The 18,983-nt window shown below is 36.0% G+C and overlaps 1 protein-coding gene across 1 annotated transcript in view; it reads left to right on the top strand.

Annotated features, from left to right (window-relative positions):
• Positions 1-18,314, top strand: part of LOC104163392 (probable G-protein coupled receptor 125) — a 183,532-nt gene extending 165,218 nt beyond the window's left edge. The window contains exons 16-17 of the mRNA XM_009702393.1: positions 13,748-13,843; positions 17,093-18,314. Of these exons, the coding sequence (XP_009700695.1) occupies positions 13,748-13,843; positions 17,093-18,314 (1,318 nt within the window). The remainder of the gene's footprint in view (positions 1-13,747; positions 13,844-17,092) is intronic.
• The last annotated feature ends 669 nt before the right edge of the window (positions 18,315-18,983 follow it).

Genomic DNA, 18,983 nt, shown 5'->3' with positions numbered 1-18,983 from the left:
AGCAAATGTTCATGCCATCATCGCGTATGTGATATTTCCCATAGCTCAACTTAGTAAGACTAAAGCTGACAACAGCAAAATCCCCTCAAATTTAAATCTAAAAATTGGGACTGTCACTCATGAACTCATGCAACTGTACCTTTGTTTCTTACTTGGAATTACTTACCCTTCAATAGGGTGAATTAAGGAGAAAATATCAACCTGAATTTTTACCAATAAATCTAAATCTCCATGGTTTTCTGGAGTCAAGTCGTTAATTGAATAGATTTTGTCTGTGATTTAATAGCAGGGTAATCCATAATCTTTCTTTTGTGTATAACATCAAAAGAGAATGCTTTTTGCTGCCTCAAGATTAGCAGATTGAATTAAATCCTATGGATTATGAAGGAGAAAGTGTTACAGAAAGACACCAGAAGTCTAAAACCATGAGGGAAAGTTATTTCCATTATTCTTTAATGCTTCACTGCTGCTTGTTACATTCAATAACACCTACTTGGTAAGATTTTAAGATCTCGACTACCTGGATATCTGTCAAGATGATAAATTGGAGCTTGTAGAAGTGGATAACATTGCATAAATCCTAATACAAGGTTTTCTCCATGAAAACAAACATGAAAAAGTAAGCTTTTCCCTTTTTGCAAACTGTAAGGATGAAACTTTGGTAAGAATCTTTAGAGGGTAGATTAGTTTCTGCAAAAGAATAGTGCATTTGTGTGGTACAAAATCATTCAAGTCTGCATCTCACTCATATAGAGCTTGACTAAAGCCAGTGAGAACACTTACCTAAGTAATGGATGCACAACTGGTCTGATACAATAACAGATTTTATACACAGCATAAATTTTTCTTTTCTTGCAACTATTCTTGGCTACCACCACAGCTGTAGGCATTGTTGATGGGATGTGAAGTGGGGTCTCTTTCTGACCTCAGTCGTGTCCTATCCCAGTTGCATTTTAATAATACACTGCAGTCTTCTAAAGAACTCTAGGCACATAGCCTTCCAGCTATAGGAATTTTCAAGCTATGCTTACTCACCTGTGAATCAGTCTACTCTGAGTACTGCATATGTTTCAATTTACACAGTGATATAAACTAGAAGAGCAGTAGGTTTAAAGAGCCCTTCTCTCAGCATTGACAGCTGGTCTGGGTCAACCTTTATAAGACTGAAAAGGTAACAATGAATAATAAGTTAATCATAGAATCAAAAAAATAAGTTTGGCAGAAACATCTGTAAATCATCTAGTTTATCTCTCCACTCAAAGCAGTTCCAACTTAAAAGTTAGCTCAGGGCCTCATCTAGTCAAGTTTTGAAAATCTCCAAGGACCTAATTTCTTCCTCCCATCCTAGATCTGTTTTCTTTTAGCTTTCATTTTGAATGGACCACAAACATGAAATGTAAGGGCTGTAACCTAGTCTGAAATAAAGCACACAAAAAAATCACTCTTAATCCCATGAACAAAAGCCCATGATTTTAACAGAACATCATTAAAATTCATAGGTATATAATGTAAAGTTAAAATTTATAGCTATATAATGAAAAATATATAAATACCATGTTTATAAACACAAGAAATTCCCTTCAAATTGCACATAGTGTATCTAAAATACTGATGAGAGAATATAAGGGATAGTGAAATAAACTCATCATGTGGTGGCCACCTCATTCTGCCACAGTCCATGAGGACTCTGATTCTGATTCTCTGGTCCCAACTCTTTTAGCCTTTCCAGAAGTTTAACAAATTTCTAAAAAACTGCAGAAATAAGAATAAAATAGAGTTGTGACGGAAGTGATTTTTCATCCCTGGAAATCAAAAATATCCCTGCCTCATAAGGAAATTAGCACCATTTGTGCTAATACTGGAATACCGAACATCCAGTGCTTACAGCACTCAAGTGTGATGGCTCACCCTTACTCATCTAATTCAAGGAAAGAGAATCTGTCGTCCCCGTCACAGAATAGAGTCCAGGCAGTATTCACAGATGGTTTTCTCTCGCTGTCACTTAAAGGAGCAGGTATAATAGTTCACTTGGTATAATAGCTCACTGTATCAAGTAACTTGTAGTTCCGTGTACCAAAGTAAACTTTAAATTGTTTCTTGCCTCGGGGCATGTTGTTATGAATAGTAGGTTTTTGCTCATCTTGGTCAGTGCACGCTGACCACTCAATGTGTGTAGCATTAAGAAGGTAGGGAACTTTCTTATCCCCTAACGTAAATGTGATGTATTCAATGATGTGAAGGCTGTTGGTTATTGTTCTAGAAAAATATCCAAATACATTAATTATTGCTACATGGATTTAAAATTACTTAGTTCAGCTAATACTTAAGCCATAAAAAAAAGGAAATGCAGCTTTCTTTCAAACAGCAAAACTGAGGGATATACTACAGTGTTGAAATATGTGAAAATGAAGCTGTCATTACTAAGGATTCCTAAGTGGAAATAGTTTGGGTTTTTTACCTGAGTTACACTTTGCAGCTTCCCATTTTCAATTTCTGGTGCATAAATTTTCAGTAAATCTAGTCTTTGTGGAGTGCAATTTAATTCTTGAGGCAGGCACTCTATTCTGTTCTGCTGCTATCTGCAAGCACTGAGATACTTTTTCTCAACAAGTATTTGTGAACAAAGACAATATGAGGGTAGAAATATGAAAAAAGAACAAGTGCCATGTTTAACTTCTACAGACACCTTACATGTAATATTTTTTTTTAGATTTTTTTATTGTGCAGTCTTGATAAATAAAGCAAAAATGTAGTGCCTCCAGAATTGATGTCATTTAGGGTGTATCTTAGATTGTTAACATTTGTGCCTTGCATTGACTTCACCTGAAATGTTTCCGTATGGCTTTCTTTGTGATTAAAAGCAGTATTATGTGTGAAATAAATTGTCTTTGACGTTTGAGGTACTAATTTTTCTTAACTTTCAGGGATGCCCCCTCCTTAACTCATGACCTATGGCAAACCCTAAAAATATTAGAAGTATTCAAAAAAATTAATCTAAATATTTTTAAATGGGAACAAAAATAAAGCACAGAGTCCCTTCCTTTACTGTGCACTGAATATGGACTTTAGAGGAATTCAAAACGTGCTTGCACACTTTTCATATCAGAAACAATTCCTTTCAGGCCTACTGAGGAATTCTAAACCTGCTTGTATGCTTTTCACATCAGAAATGATTCCTTTCAGGAAACTGTTTCATCTTTCTCTAAAAATGTGGGTTTGATTTGTTGAAGATAAAAGCTTGGTAGCTGGAAAGATTCAATAGAAAGGGTTTTGTGGTTTCCATGGATCTTCTGCATAAATGCTTTTCAATTTTAAATGGCCCTCTGGGTTTGTGAGTGAATACTTCTTGTAAGACCAAGAAGATTTAATAATCAAAATGATATTATTTTTATTTAGTGTGTGGTTTCTTTGTGTCTTAAACAAGACTGTCCTCCAACTTTGCCTGAGGATACATCTTGCTCTAGCTGTGTGATTAGATTTTAGATACATGCAGTTGAAAATAAACTCAATTACCTAAATAGATGGAAGGTAGAAGTTAATTGTGATTAGCACATAATTGTAAAACCAGAGATGCAGGAGCCTAAAATGCTAACTCTGTTTAATTTGGGGGATTTAGCAACTAATCCTTAACACTATTTTGAAGATGAGGGGTTTATTACCTTATTGGTAAAATCCTCAGAAACAGTAAGAATGCTTTAATGGTTTGAATTTTTAGTACTTAAAAGCCAGTAGAGCTACCTCCATATGTTATCTATACACAGACAATATAAATATGTCTTGAGATAGGCTGAACAAATTTAGGTAAAGAGTTGAAATTTACCATTGTTCTGTAAACTTCATAAGAAAGCACTTTATAAGGACATAGGAATATATTAAATATTAATCTCTTAAATATTAAAAATACGTATGTTACATGGTGGCCAGAACATGTATAATTCTAAAGTATTTCTGAGAGTACGCTGTATAACAGTAACCACCCAGTCACTGTTATGTGAAAGAAACCAACTGATGCATTCAGCAGTTTTATATACAATTATGTGTGAAGCTGTAATTTTCATTTTCATTGAAGAAAGGCAATTTTTTTTTTTCAGAAATGGCAGATTTCATGGGGCAACATAAAATTTCCTAAACACATTATTTTAATGGCCTGGATCAATCAAACAGGCTTTATAAGATGTTTGAAATGCTTCAGGGCCAGCAGGAGAGATAAAAATGCTTTTTAGCTTGTTGGAGCTGTGCTTTCTTGCTACTGTTTTCTCTCTGTAAGTAGTAACACCAACATTCATCATGCAAGAATTGGTAAACTAAACTAAAAATTGTGGTATTAGTGTAAAAAATCAGGACATTTTTTGAAAACAGTGAATTTAAGATTCCTATTTGCTAGTTTTCAAGCCATTAAAGTTCGCATTTTTCACATTTTGCCTATAAATATCTGTAATGGAAAAATGGAAATTTATTCTTATTTATATTATGATCTCCTTAAAGAAACAACTTGTTTAAGTATATGACTGTCATTGAGACTTTCCCTGTCTAATAACTTGGCTAGTCAACCTGAGATGGATAGAGATCATTAAGCTCCTGTAAGTTCCACATGACTAGATGGGCAGGGGAATAAAAAAGGTAAATATCTCAACATAAAGGAAGGCTGAAATGATAGCGAGATGGCATAACTATGGGAAAGTTCTCAAGAGGACCTTGTACCTTTTTAGACACTGAAGACAGTCGTAAGACAAAATCTGTAGGAAGTCAGCTTTCAGTTGTTTCTGTGCCCATGTGAAAGTTCGGTAGAGAAAGATGAGATTCTTTATCACCTGCTCTCTGGAACAGGGGCTTAATATTGCATCAAAAGATACAAGGCTTGCAAAAAAATGTGCAAATTACCAATGTAGTTTTTGTGGAAATTCACATCTCTGAAGTATTTCTTGTATTTTCCTTCCAAACAATTTCAGCTCCCTCTGGCACTGTGGGCAAAGATCTTGCCCTTCATATAAGATCATTGATTTATGTAAGAGAAAAAGGAAAAGAAGAATGAATTTAGGAGAAGAGAATTAACGTGTCCTCCCTAGAGATATTTCCCAGGAGTTCCTATATTCTCTTTTCATTGTCTGTTTGCACACATCTGTCTTGAATGCTCAGCTGAGCAAATCTAAGAACAAGTCACCTGGGTCTACCAGTAAAGTCCCTGTCTTCATTACATCAATTGCTTGGTCATGAATATCTTCTGAATCATTCTGTGCATGTACAGTGAAAGACCTTAACAGAAAACAGAACTAAGAGTATTATTCTCTAGAAAACGGAAAGTTTTACGTATTACCTGTGAAACTCATGCAATCAAAATTATTCAGCTCTAAATTGGCAACATAGCTCATAATAAAAAATAAGGTCTCAGAATATCTCCTTTTAATACAGCAAATAAATTTTATACCTAAACCCAAAAATATACCAAGTAGTGAATAAATAACCTCTGAATAAACTCCCCAAAGGTTCTCTTCCTGTGAAAGTTGAAAATAGTGTATTTTCAGGTGAAGTAAAAATTACAAAACAAAGACTTGACTGGTCCATTTGAAATTTTAAAAAATTACTGCAGAAGGAAAAGCATTCTCTTTAAAAAAAAAAAAATGTTGCCTACAAAGCAAGTGTCAAACTCAACAATGCGTAAAACACAGGGGGATTCAGGGAATTGTGTTGGTGACTGCCATAATAAAATATGGGATTTATATAAATTCCTTTTTAAAAATATGATTTCAAAATTTTGTCGTAGGAGAACATAGACCACAATCCCCATGAGTAACTTTCACAGTTTATCCAAGTTAAAATATATTTCCTCCTTCTAGTCATTTCATTTGGCTCCTTTGGCAGGCTTAATGAAATATTGCGTCAAGTAAAACCAAAGAAATCCATATTTTCTATTTAAAATTCAAGGTGATTCTACTGACAGTAATAAAATATTGATACTAATATAATGTGAATCAAGTATTAAATATGTGACAATATAAGGGTACAGCACTTATCACTATCTTTGCATGCTTTACTTTTCATTTCACTTTCATATTATATAAAATGGCATTGTCATATATAGGCTGTTACCAGAATTTCTTGTCTTGATGAGGGTTGATAGGTTAATGGTTCTTTTCTCCCCTTTGAAAGGAAGAAGGACATCCTGATGGTAATTTACTTTCTAAAGGTGTACTGCAATGCTCAGTGAAGCATTTGTGTTTGATTCAGTAGGCTGGAACTGCAAAATAATTTCAGCTAATAGCTCTACACCAGAGTAGTCAAATGTCTGGAAAAATGAGGTAGCAATGAATGGCTCTGAACAAGAGTATTAGCCATTTTACTACGAGAAATTAACTGTGGAAACAGAATTGAAAGGCCTGTTGTGTTCCCTGGGGATAAAATAATTGTGCAAATAGAAAATACTCAAAGCATGAGTATTATTTCTCCTCCTAATATTTCTCTCCAAGCGTTAACATAAACAGTTTTCTCTCTATGAGCTCTATCGTCTTTTTAAACTTTTAAAAATATGGATAGATTCTTTAAGAAATACTAATAAATATATTTTCTTTCTCATCAATATGCTGCTTAATATTTTACTTACTTCTTTCCTTCAGAAGTACATTCAACATGAGTACCTCCTTACCCTGACTTAAGTTATTTATTCATTGAGCCTGAGCAGGAGTAGAAGTCAATAGAGCTGAACTGCAGCATGGAATGCACTGTAAGAATAATCTCTTTTTTTGATTTCCAACAGCCCCCAAGGCATTCTCCAATAAAATAGAAAAAAAAAAAAAAGAGGCAAGGTCTCTCTTGCTTCTTAGTTACAATGGCTCTTCAAGTTGGTCTAACTCACCAAGAGACAATACAGTTGTCTGTATGTAAATGAAACTCCCTTCTCTTTTTTTCTGAAATTTCTCTAAACACTTTTGAGTTCCTGAATTTTTTTTTATACATATGCATTTTTGTTTCCCTGTTCTCTTTGCTGGCTCAGACTGTCTTACAGAGCCATGGTAAAGCAAACTGCAACTGTACTGCCAGCCTGTAAATTCCTTTTCATCTGCAAAATATCAAAGTAGACATAATGGCTACACTAGCCACAAAGGGTGTTAACCAAGGAAGTCGAATAGAAATAGCTTCAGCACATCCTCTTGGAGTATGTCACACTACCTAACTGGCAGTGCATGAGCCATCATCTGACATAGACAGAAACAAAGAGAAGGTGAGTATGAATATCTAGTGCAGTGGGCTCACATGAGAGACACAAGTGTTTTTGAAGCTGTTTGATAGGTGAAGTTTCATATCTTCTGACACCAACTAACATTCTCCCACTTTATTGCCCAGGTTCCCATATTGTGAGTCTCTAAGGGCAGATCCAGCAAAGTATTTAAACTCCTGTCTCATGGCCCATTTTAATAAAAAATTAGAGCCTAGTTTTGTCAAATGGAGGCCTGGACATCTTAGGTTGAGCAAACAAATCTGCAGAGACTTTTCTTAATGGTTTTGTCATTCATCTCTCTGTGTTTTAATCTCTGCCTCTAAATGGAGAAGATTATATGCGTTCTCACAAAGACATTATGAAGATGAATTAATTAATGTTCATGAAGCTCTTAATTTGCAAAAATATCTAGAAAGAAGGGCTATATAGAAAGATGAATAACTACCTGTCCAGTGATCTTTGTTCCTTCTGCGCTGGATAAGTAAGATGTGTTATGGAAAAAAAAAATGGACTGTGAACAGGCAGTTAAAAAGAATAACAATATTGCCACATAAACGTGCTAAATAGAGTTTTCACACAGCTCTTAATTCTGCTCTTATTTACTTTTTAGAGTTTGACTTGCAATCTTAAAGTTTATTTTAGCATTATTAGTAGATTGTTTTTTCTTTTTTTTTAGTGTATTCTCCATGTTTATATTCTTCTTTGCAGACAGGGAAGAAGCACTTAATAAATATAGGCCATTTCCCTTCAGCAAGGCCATAAAGCAAAACTAATGAAGTATTTGTAAATATGTTCATAAGTCAAGACTCTCTGGGAATAGGATTTCAAATGACAATTTTTTTTTTCTTAAGTAAAAAATATATTTTCAAAATCCTGTCATTTCTACAAAGTCATCTTTTTATTTTATCAAAATTCCCAGGAAAAACGACCATGAAATGATGTGATGCATGAAAAATTCAGGAAGAATAATTTGAAAATCAGGCTCATAAATTCAGCTTTTTACAGAGCAGCTACTTACCTGTCTGCTTGCCCGCTGGGTACTTGAACTGTGGCATCTGGTTAGCTCAGAAGTTAATGACCATTTTCTATATGGATTATTTTCACAAAGATGTTAAAATCAAATCCCAGCTCAAGGAAAAATAAAAGGGAAAGTCATTTTGCTGTGACTCCTCTTTTATTTTGATGTTTATTTTGCAAGTGGCTAATAGATTGACATCTCTTCCTATAAGAACTGCGCCCTGGAAGTAAGTAGAGCTAAATAGCTGAATCTTTTTTTTTTTGAGCTGAGGAAAAGGCAAGAAATTAATGTTTCACTGGTATCTTTATATATCTAACGTACCTTTCTAGACTTGTGCATGCAGAGAGGAACACTTTTAAATATACATACATTTCAATCAAGTAATGGCTGCAGTGAAGGCTATTTGACGCTCTTAAATCACTTCCTGATACATTGCCATTCTGCCAACCTCTGCAGAAAAAAACTTCAGATCAGTCTTGCATTACATCCACAAAGCCAAGGTCTGGTCCTTTTTGGAAAAATTCATTCTAGAGTCAAGGTTCTGAGTCTGGAAACAATTTTGGGCTAGACAATAGCCAGACAAGCAAGAAATTCATCACTTGGTAGAACTCTCCTTTTACTTGCTGACTTACTGAGTAATATTTATGGAAATAAACTTAGAAGAATATACTGTATGTTAAGTTAGCAGAATGGATGCTGCCTGCAGGCTATTGCAGTCATTCTTGCTGACATTATCCTGTTTCTATCAGATTGGCTATGTAGCTCCCAGTATTTTGTGGTAGGGATTTGCCTTACAAGAGGAGTTCTTGCTGAAAGGAAGCTGGAAAACAGTAAGCCATGATGCCAACAGAGGGACATCACCTCAAGCAGTGTCTGCTGCTCTGTTGGGGGTTTTTTTGTGTTTATGTCAGTGCATGTAATAAAAAATACTGTACTTACTGGTCTCAAGCACCTGCAGCAGGAACTTAAGGGTTCCCTCTAATGTTCAATGAGTATGATTCCTTGCCCCCAGCAAATTAACTGCACATCCTTTGAGCATGTCTGCATAGCCTGGTTTTCAGGTCCTAAGTGTTGCCTACACTGCAGCCAGGAGGTGCAGGTGCAGCATGCTGAGGCCTACTAGGCTAGCTTTAATCTAATTAGCTTGGATAACAATATTAATGAACATGTGATAGAATGAGCTTCAGTAAATAAATGTATGCTGATGTGAAAGCCTGCTAGGAATCATCAGGACATCTCTGGGTGGCCAGCAACAACAATGTACAAATTTTAAAAACTCTTCCCAAGGGCTATTGAAGCAACAGCTTGGCAATTGCTTCAAAGCTCCAAATTATCCCACAGATAGTTTACAGTTTTCCCTGTAAAACAATATTAAAATAGTATATAAATTAACTGCTTGTCAAGATCAAATTTTAGCTGAAAAAACCCTTTAATTTCCTCTCTGTGGTTTGCCTTTAAAGATTTGCATACATGGCTATCTTGACTACAGCCAAACCCTCCGTGTTAGCTGGCTCGATCATAACAGTCACATCTGTCAGAGCAGGGGTCTTCTGTCTTCTTACTGCTTACAGAGTTTCATTACTGGTAGTCTGAGTATCACGATTTGTGGTTTTGAATAGTAGAAGAGTAACACAAGTAGATGAAATTGGCTCTGGGTCCTGAGTAACTGCGTGTTCTTTTGTGAAGAGGAGCCAGCCCACTGGCTTAATAAGAAAATTTAGAAAATTAACTCAGAAGTAGAAAAGTTAATTGGAAGACAAAAGCTGGTGACTGAACCAAAGGATATAGACCTTTAAAGCTGTAAAACCAAAAGATAGTCATGAGAGGAAGTAGTAAAGGTAAGTTAGGCAAACAGTATAGAAATAAGATTGATCATTATTTTCAAAATAAGAAAGTATACTTGACAGGGGAAAAAAAGATGGTTGAAAAGCATGTACTTGCTCAATCTACAAGGTTTGTCTTTCCAGTACAGCTTTATTGTATTGTTCTGTGAATGAGCATCACTGGACAGGAGCATCGCCCCTTACTTTTGCTCTTGTATGGCTGAAAGACACTGAAAGTTGGCTGCAGCAGCAAAAGCAGCAGAACCCAGTGTCTCTCCAGTTACAACCCTTACACTTAGACCACTTTAACTGGTCTGGAAAATCTGCTTTGTGTACATGCCCAGGTAGGGCTATATGAAATATGAGTGGATGTTAGTATTAGGGCTGCATAGGGAACAGCACGCACAGGCTCCTCCTCCACAACTCAGGCTTTGTAGGGAGTAACATGGAGACAGTCATTGGCAAGGCTTAGTGAATACTGGGAGGGAACTACCCTAACAAGGGGATCCTTCAGATACGATTATATTCTTCTTGCTCCTGCTTGAACTCACAGAGAGGCAATCATGTTTCTTGGGCTTGAAGACAAACTCCTGCATGCCATGTTTTGCCCAGTCCCTTCGTTTACAGTAGTAGAGAGGTGCTTTGTGTTTAAACATAAGATGGGAATTAAGAAGTCTTGTTCTGAAACAGATTTTCTGCATGACCTTGAACACTTAATCTCTTCTTGCTTGCTTTCTCATCTGTACAACAGGGATGATAATGTTTATCGACCACACAGGGAGCTGTAAGGTTAAATTAATTAATGTTATAAAGCACTTTGATTCTCTTAGATAAAAGGTTTTCTAGACGTATGAAGCATAGCTATTTATTATCTGCATTTTCTTCACTTTTTATTAATGCTCTATCAATTCTACTTCAGCTTTTTCTTCAAAATCATTTGTCCTAATCATCTCATCCGGGTAAGAAAGAAGAAATTGATAAAAACCAATGATTGCACAGAAACTAATGTTTGGACGGACTGGTCTAAATTTCTTAATTTTAAGTGTACTTCCTCACAACTGACATGGATATGGATCTTCTTGAACAATGTTTCGTCTCTTTGGTCACTTTCCAGTGTGGCCTTTTCTTCTTTATATACTGTTTAAGGTATCTGTGAGCTCACACAAATAAGCAAGAGTATGCACTCCTGCTCTTACAATTTAAGTTCCATATCTTTGATTATATTTTCTGTTCACTCCATTTTAAACACATTCCTCTCTTGCTGACTTTTCTTCTATTTGGCAGACTTTTTTTCCCTTCACGAATCCCAAATCCACCAATGAAGAATCATTTATATACACTATCATTTCTATTTGCTATTTTACTTTTTTTTTCATTGAGATAGGGCAGGCAGTGTGCTCTGCTGGATATCAGCACAGTGCACCTCAGGTACACCGAAACCATTTGACTTCACCTTATGTCATTTCTAGAATGTATTTTCTTTCTCTTAGCAATGAACCAGGACAGAAATTTGGCTAGATTTTGCCACATTTCTGAAGCACTGTGTAGCTAAGTGCTTCCAGAACATCTGATCCTACTGTTGTAGTGTTCAGCAGCCTGCTGAAAGTGTGAGATATGAAGTAGATTATCTAACACCCAAATACTGGCTTGCCTGAGACTTTAGATAAGGACATGATTTAAATGTATGTAGCCAATCTGTAAAAAGTGGCAGCACTGCAAAAAATGAAATTATAGGTTGTATTGTAGGTAAATTCTATGGTGTAATCACTTCAGATGAGTTTGAAGTGCAGTTTCCTATACTTGCTTCTGTATTCCTATTTTTCTGCTCCTTACTATTTCTTAGATAAATTTTGATTAACTTTTCTATGCCTCATTGCTTACCCTAGTAATTTCCTGAATTTCAAAAATGTCGTTGAACATGTCTTTGTTAAAAATAATAATAAGCTATTAAGCTAGCTTATTGAACATGCTCAAGTCAAAAGATATGTACAATCATTAAACGGCAGTGAATGAATGGATTTTGTAAGGAGGCAGCTTGTTCATTGGAATTTGTTGGGCTCTACAGAATAAGCCAAGTTTGGAGAAAAAAATATATGCTTGATGACTTTGAAGTTATAAAATCCCAAGGGCTTTTTGATGAATGTGGAGGATGATTTTCTCTGCTCTGTTTACTGCTTAGACCATTAGGACAAAGATTGCCTGCAAATGTTAACATGAAATTTTCTGATGCCTGGCCTCTAATTCTACTTTGGAAGGAAGTGGGGAAAAGAAATTCTAACGCTAATTCTGGGTTTGATTTAAATGCTGATTTATTTAATCTTACTATAATTTTGTTTCTGTAAAAATCCTGCTTTGCAATGACTGTAATATTTCTCAATATTTATAACACGTTATAGAAAACAATGGCTAGATTCTGGTCAGAAAGTGTCCCACACATTATCAGCTTCCTGTTAGTCCTGATGGACAATGTAATAGCAGTGATTGGGAAGTGTCTGTATCCCTGCATACTGTTTCCTGCACCAGAGGAGTGGGTTGAAAAGAAACTAATTTTGTCTACTGACAGAAGAGCATTGGTTAAACCACGAAATGAGTCAGGATGTTCAGAGAACCAGCTGAGCTTCTAGGTGGGGTGGAACATTTTCCCTTTTGTCACTGAGCAGCATTCCTTCCAGGCTGGTGCTCTCTACCTCTGAGACCGCAGTGGTGGAAGTGCTGGGCACCATGCATAATTTTGTGTTTTGCTTGTATAAATGGAAAATACGATGATGGTTTATTTTGCTGAATTTGGACATAGGCATGCAGAATGCCAACTTCAGTGAGACATCCCCTAGGACTTTCATGTAGCCTAATGATCACACATTGGAATGACTGCTGCTTCCAAGTAGTCAATGGCATTTAACCAGTTAAAGGGGTGTGAAACCATGTGCTTTCAGTCTTAGAATACAAGTCTTTACAGAAAGATTAACACTTAGGTTAACACTCTTCTTGGATATTTATGAGATCTTGCTGAAGTCTTAGAGGCCCTCACATTTTAATGCATTTGCAAGACTGGGTATCCAATGAGTGAAGAAAAGCGTGGTATATGCAAAGAGATATTTAATCCTCCTGATTTCTCCAGATTGCTCCTCTGTGCAGAAAAAAAAAACATTTTACCAAGTGGACTGCCCCTTTCTCTTTGCCTAACTGAACTTTGGGTTTTTTGTCATCCAAGAGTTAGAAAAATGTTCCTGAGATTTCCTGAATTTCCCTGGGAACATTTTCAGGTTAAAGTGAATACAGCCGCTTTGTCTGAATATTCTTAATTTATAATGCTTACATATTTAATAACTATTAAATATAAATATTTAGGTGAATGGAATAACTTTATTTGAGATGTAGGTTCTTTCATTAGACAAGGTTTTGTTCTTCATATGACTGCAAAAGTAACTAAGTTTACTAAAGACATAAGTCAAGAGATTGTTAAAAGTGGGTCCATATAAATATTAAATATTAAGCTTTCTGCTGTTTGCTTCATAAAGCACAGTGTTTATTGTCACAGATACATCATTCTTTGCTTTTCTGGTTTTAGGGACATGTTTAATGTTTCAGCAATATTGTAGACTCAAAATACTTCAAAAAGGTACAATTATTTTAAAAAGCAGTAATCAACTACAGATCCGGCAAATTAAAATATCGGTTATTATCTCTCAACAGATTTTACCTGATTAGTGGTGGAGTTCCTTTCATTATATGTGGGATTACAGCAGCAACCAATATTAATAATTATGGGATTGAAGGCAATGCACCATAGTAAGTATAAACTATTATCATAACACCTTTAAGGAAAACATGTTCTCTTTCTTATGCTGATAAATGTAACTGACATTGTAAAGAGTACAGACATGCCATTTGGGATTATATTTGCTATAAAATTTTATTAAATAATAGCTATGAAAGAGCGATGTCTTAATCTAGGGCTTGCTGCCTCACATCTACCAATTTGATTCCATTACTATTGTCCCGGTTTGGCCCAGCCTTAAATGGTGACAACTGTCTAAGAATCACTTTTCATTTAGAGAATTATTCTCCATTTACATCTGAATAAGTGAAAGGATATTAAAAATATCTAATGGATAGCATGTTTAATGGAGCTACTAATTAATTAAATACTTTCAATTCATTATCTACCTGAATTCCTAACCTTCAAGTGACTTAAAGTAATTTATAAATAATTATGTGAAAAAAGGATAACTAAAAATCCCTCCCTCACCTTCTCCACCCCCATCTCTCCCTTAAAATCCAATTATTTTGGATTTTTACCACTGGAAATGTTCCAGTCACAATGTTTTGCAATCGTCGCATAGCTCTCAAGTGTACTAGCATGTTAGTTTTCAGTATACCTCCACAAGCTGTCCAGGTATCACATTGTTATTAATTCTTGGCATGAAACATGAGAATTCAATAAAGCACAATAAGTCTTTCCATAAAAGTGTAGCAGAAAGTGAATCAGACTGCAAAGTTAAACACATTCTGTGTAAAAGGTCAGCATGGCAATGACTGGCACACTAACGGATATATTGGTACTCTGCCAGCACTAGTACTCTGGAGGACATACCTCTTAGTTACTGCTTTGAGCATCTATTGTAATACATTTGAAACTAGTTATGTTCTGGGTAAGAAAAATGGAAACAAAGGAGAATGGCTTGTAAGTAAGCATTTGGCTCCTTAAAGGCATTTTTATAGGTAATTGAAATTTAAATTCTGGTAATAAATTAGTACATACCATGGCTAACTGTTTACTCTGCCTAGGGCCCAACTCATATTCATATATTTATTCAAACTTATCCAATTAGACAATTACTTATAATCAACAGTATATTAAAAGACTCAATTATTTATGTTAATAAATGTGAGACATTTTTCATTTTGGTACAGTTACAGAGGTTATACTTGTTTAATCATGTTCATTGTAGCAAATCAATACCTAGTACCACAGTCTGTACAGAAAACAGGTGAGGGATGGTTATAAGGCTGAATAAAAAGACAGCTTCTAATTCAATAACAGCATAGTGAGTTATATGCCTTATTCATTTCTAATAGTATTAGTACAGTAAGTGTAGATGCACAAACTTGAATATTTTTTTTACAGAACTGATTTTTTAAGTGATCCACAATGAGATTCCACTTGAAATAAGAGTATCCCAAGAGACTGTTCCACTGGGGAGCTTTCCATTCTCCACTTTGCATCAAATATGCAGCATTCAAATGTACTTCAAGTATTCATGTAGCTTTGTGCTCTCTGCTTTTCCAATTAGAAATAGGTGGTAACTTACCTATCTTTCCACAAATATCTTTCAGGGAATCTTTTCATGTGCATGTCTGACAGCAAAATATATACTCCTTGGAGTGTCTCTAAGTTTATTAATAAATGTGTGTATGTTTTTGTTCAAGGTTCAGATTTTAAAAATTTGAAGTAGTTATTCTGCAGTTTCTTGTGATAAATATCCAGTGGGACTGCCTCTTTTTAGCTGAGAGGTTCTCAGCCTGGGAGAAGAACTCCTTCTGCCCCTTTTATAGTAAGTTAAGTTATAGATGATTCCTGGCTTGACAAGAATGTGGTATCAGAAGGTTCCTCGCTGTATTGGAGTGACTGCAACAAATCGCACACGCCTAAATGAGTATGAAGTGTCACACAATTTCACTTTTAGAGCTGGAATGGATCATGACAGATCACCTGGTCTGTCTTTCTGACCCAGTGAGAAATTAGCTATATCCAAACCAATCCTGACAGGTACTTATCTGAGTTGCTTTAAATGCTCCAATAATGGATAGACCACAGTTTATTCCAAGAGCTTGTTATCCTAATTGTCATAACAGCTAGGAAACTTTTGGAAAAATCTAATTTAAATCTTTCTTGCTGTAGTTTAAGCCCATTACTTCTTGTCCTAGTCCAACAGAAAAGGAAAGTAACTTACTCCTCTTTCCAGAAATCGATGCAATATTTAGAGTATAAGAACCTAGTAACAGCTGTACTAACTTATACCACCAGCTCAGTTCCCTGTATGTAACCATGGCTAAAAGCAGATCATAGAGAAGTGTAAAAAACAGGCAAATAATTCCTTCTCCTCCAGTTTCCATCTGGGATTTCGTTAGCCAGAAGTGTTTTCTTGCCCCATGTTTCTTTGATTAGATCATTCATCCTCAGGACAGTCCTGTTAGACTGCTACTAAATTATGCAGCTGACTGAAGCTTATTCAGCTCATACTGGCCTGTGAACTACTTTAAGCTGCTCTAAAACAGTTATGGTTATGTTATTTAAAGCCTAGCAAATAATCATCCATGCTATAATAATATTATGCTACCAGTATATCACAAAGAGACCATCAATTTCCTTAATTTTTCTGAGGACATTCAAATTGATGTAAATTAACTCCCAGGAATTGCAGAAACAGTGCAGAATTCACAAATGGCACTTATCTTTTGGGTCTGCTCACTGCAGAAAGCGGTGACTGTTCAACTGGAAATCTTTTTTCAACCTCATTTATTACTCAGGCTGTTCTCTACTTTGGCAACAAGAAAATTCTGTAAGAACAATCTTCAGGCTTAAAAGTTTGTATCAATATTCATTGGTACAAACCATTGAAATCTGTACATTTCTATTGCTCACACAGATTGTATAAACTATGCCTCATTTGCTTTTTAATCAAAGTATTAGCACTGACATTTTTAATAGTAGAAAAAAGGGTTGACATAAATAGTCTTACACTTCACTGCAATTCTAGATTCTAAACTGACCTACATTTCTTGGAAATTTTTGGCTTTAATATCCTGTAAGTTACACTAGACATTTTATTCCATTAAAAAATATGAAAGTGATGCCTCAGCGTAACTGATATTAAAGACACACTCCCTTTCTCCACAACGAACATATCTGAACTTCTGAGACACTGTTGGGTCATGCAAGTTAGTCAGAAAGCCCAGATTGACATCAGTCGGTTGTCCATCACATCTAATGTGGGCTATAAAATGTTCTTGACTCTTTTTTTTTGTTGTTTTCAGTTGCTGGATGGCATGGGAGCCTAGTCTCGGTGCTTTTTATGGGCCAGTAGCATTCATTGTGCTAGTTACCTGTGTTTACTTCCTCTGCACGTACGTGCAACTGAAGCGCCATCCTGAACGCAAGTATGAGTTAAAGGAAAAAACAGAAGATCTGCCGAGAATGCCAAGTACTGAGGTGGGCCATGGTCATATTACAGACTCTGTGTCTGTTCCCCAGGCAACCTGTTCCATGATTTCTTCTTCCTTATTGGAAAATGAGCATTCATTCAAGGCTCAGCTTCGAGCCGCAGCATTCACTTTGTTCCTGTTTACTGCCACTTGGACCTTTGGAGCACTTGCAGTCTCTCAAGGTCATTTCTTGGATATGATATTTAGCTGTCTTTATGGAGCCTTCTGTGTGACCTTGGGGCTTTTCATCCTGATCCATCACTGTGCAAAGCGAGATGATGTGTGGCATTGCTGGTGGTCCTGTTGCCCATCTAGAAGAAACACCTATTCTGTCCAAGTTAATGTACGCCCAAAGGTTAATGTCAATGGTGACACTCAAGTTCATGCACCATGTCTTCAGGAATCACCATGTCCCAACAAGTCAGCTGTGTTTAATCATCCAGCGGCTAGCCACTGCAAACTTACTAACTTACAAGCAGTTCAAAATCATGTTAACTGCCTTTCGCCCGTGACACCATGCTGTGCAAAAATGCACTGTGATCAGCTACTTGATGATGAAGCTCACATTCATGTCCACAATGAGGGAACCTTCAGACCCAATATGCACATTCATAGATGTCTGAAAAGCAGAACTAAGCCACGTTATTTCAGTCGGCATAGGTCTGCAGGTGAAAGAGAATATGCCTATCACATTCCTTCAAGTATCGATGGCAGCATCCACAGCTCACATACAGACAGTCCCCACAGTACACATGACAGCCAGTCAGGTCACAGACGGGCCTGCTGCTCAAAAAGTGATCCGTATCCTACTGTCAACCAGCCTGAAAGTAGCGACGCAAGTACTGTAATATATAGTTGTGCTAAAATGCCAGAAAGTGACACTGTGCACCATCCAGCTCATTTTGAAATGCACCCACGGACACAGTCATTGCCGTTTAATACGACGAATCACAACGGAATTCTCAAGGGAAACGTGCATGAAGCCATGATATACAGCTCAGATAGTACAGGAAATATCAAAACTGGCCCTTGGAAAAATGAAACTACTGTGTAGTTCATGGGCCATCATAACATGTTTTTTCCCCTAAACCATTGTTATCTTTGTTTTTATTCCAAACTAAATAAGGTGACATATTTGTGTAGCTCATCAGTAAATTGTACAGCTTTTCCATCTTTATTTCCATTTTCTTAATAGAGGTCTAAAAGAGAGAGATAGTGAAAGTTTTAAAGTGAGGTTATTTTTAAAATAAAGTTATAAAATTATTCTGAAAGATAATTAGAAAATGAAGTCTAGACAATTGAATATGAGAGGCAATATCCTTTTGTTACACGGAACAACATCTCTTTAGAAAGACATCATTTTCATTCATTGTTTTCACTTTTGTTCTGTAGTAACATCAGACACTTTTTATAAACATATCAGCATCTTAAACTTTTACTTATTTATTTTTGTAGCAAAATATTATTACTGTGCCATGGATTTTAATCAGAAGTGACTATGGTAGAAATGATAAACAGGATTTTATAAAATTACAGCTTTTTAGATCTACAAAAGTGATACTGCCTCTAAAGATCTTCTGTAGCATATGGCCTGTAAAGTCGTGTAATGTACAGTCTCTGTTCTGTCCTTTTTCTTGTTGGAAAGAAGTGCTAGGTATTGTCTCTGTTACATCGATGGTGCTGTATTGGTTGTATTTTGCATGACATACGTCAGGATATACCA

This window comes from Cariama cristata, unplaced genomic scaffold (genome assembly GCF_000690535.1).
Source record: "Cariama cristata isolate BGI_N322 unplaced genomic scaffold, ASM69053v1 scaffold4546, whole genome shotgun sequence".
Classification (NCBI taxonomy): domain Eukaryota; kingdom Metazoa; phylum Chordata; class Aves; order Cariamiformes; family Cariamidae; genus Cariama; species Cariama cristata.
The sequence above is the reverse complement of the archived record's forward strand: the minus strand, read 5'-3'. Positions and strand labels throughout refer to the sequence as shown.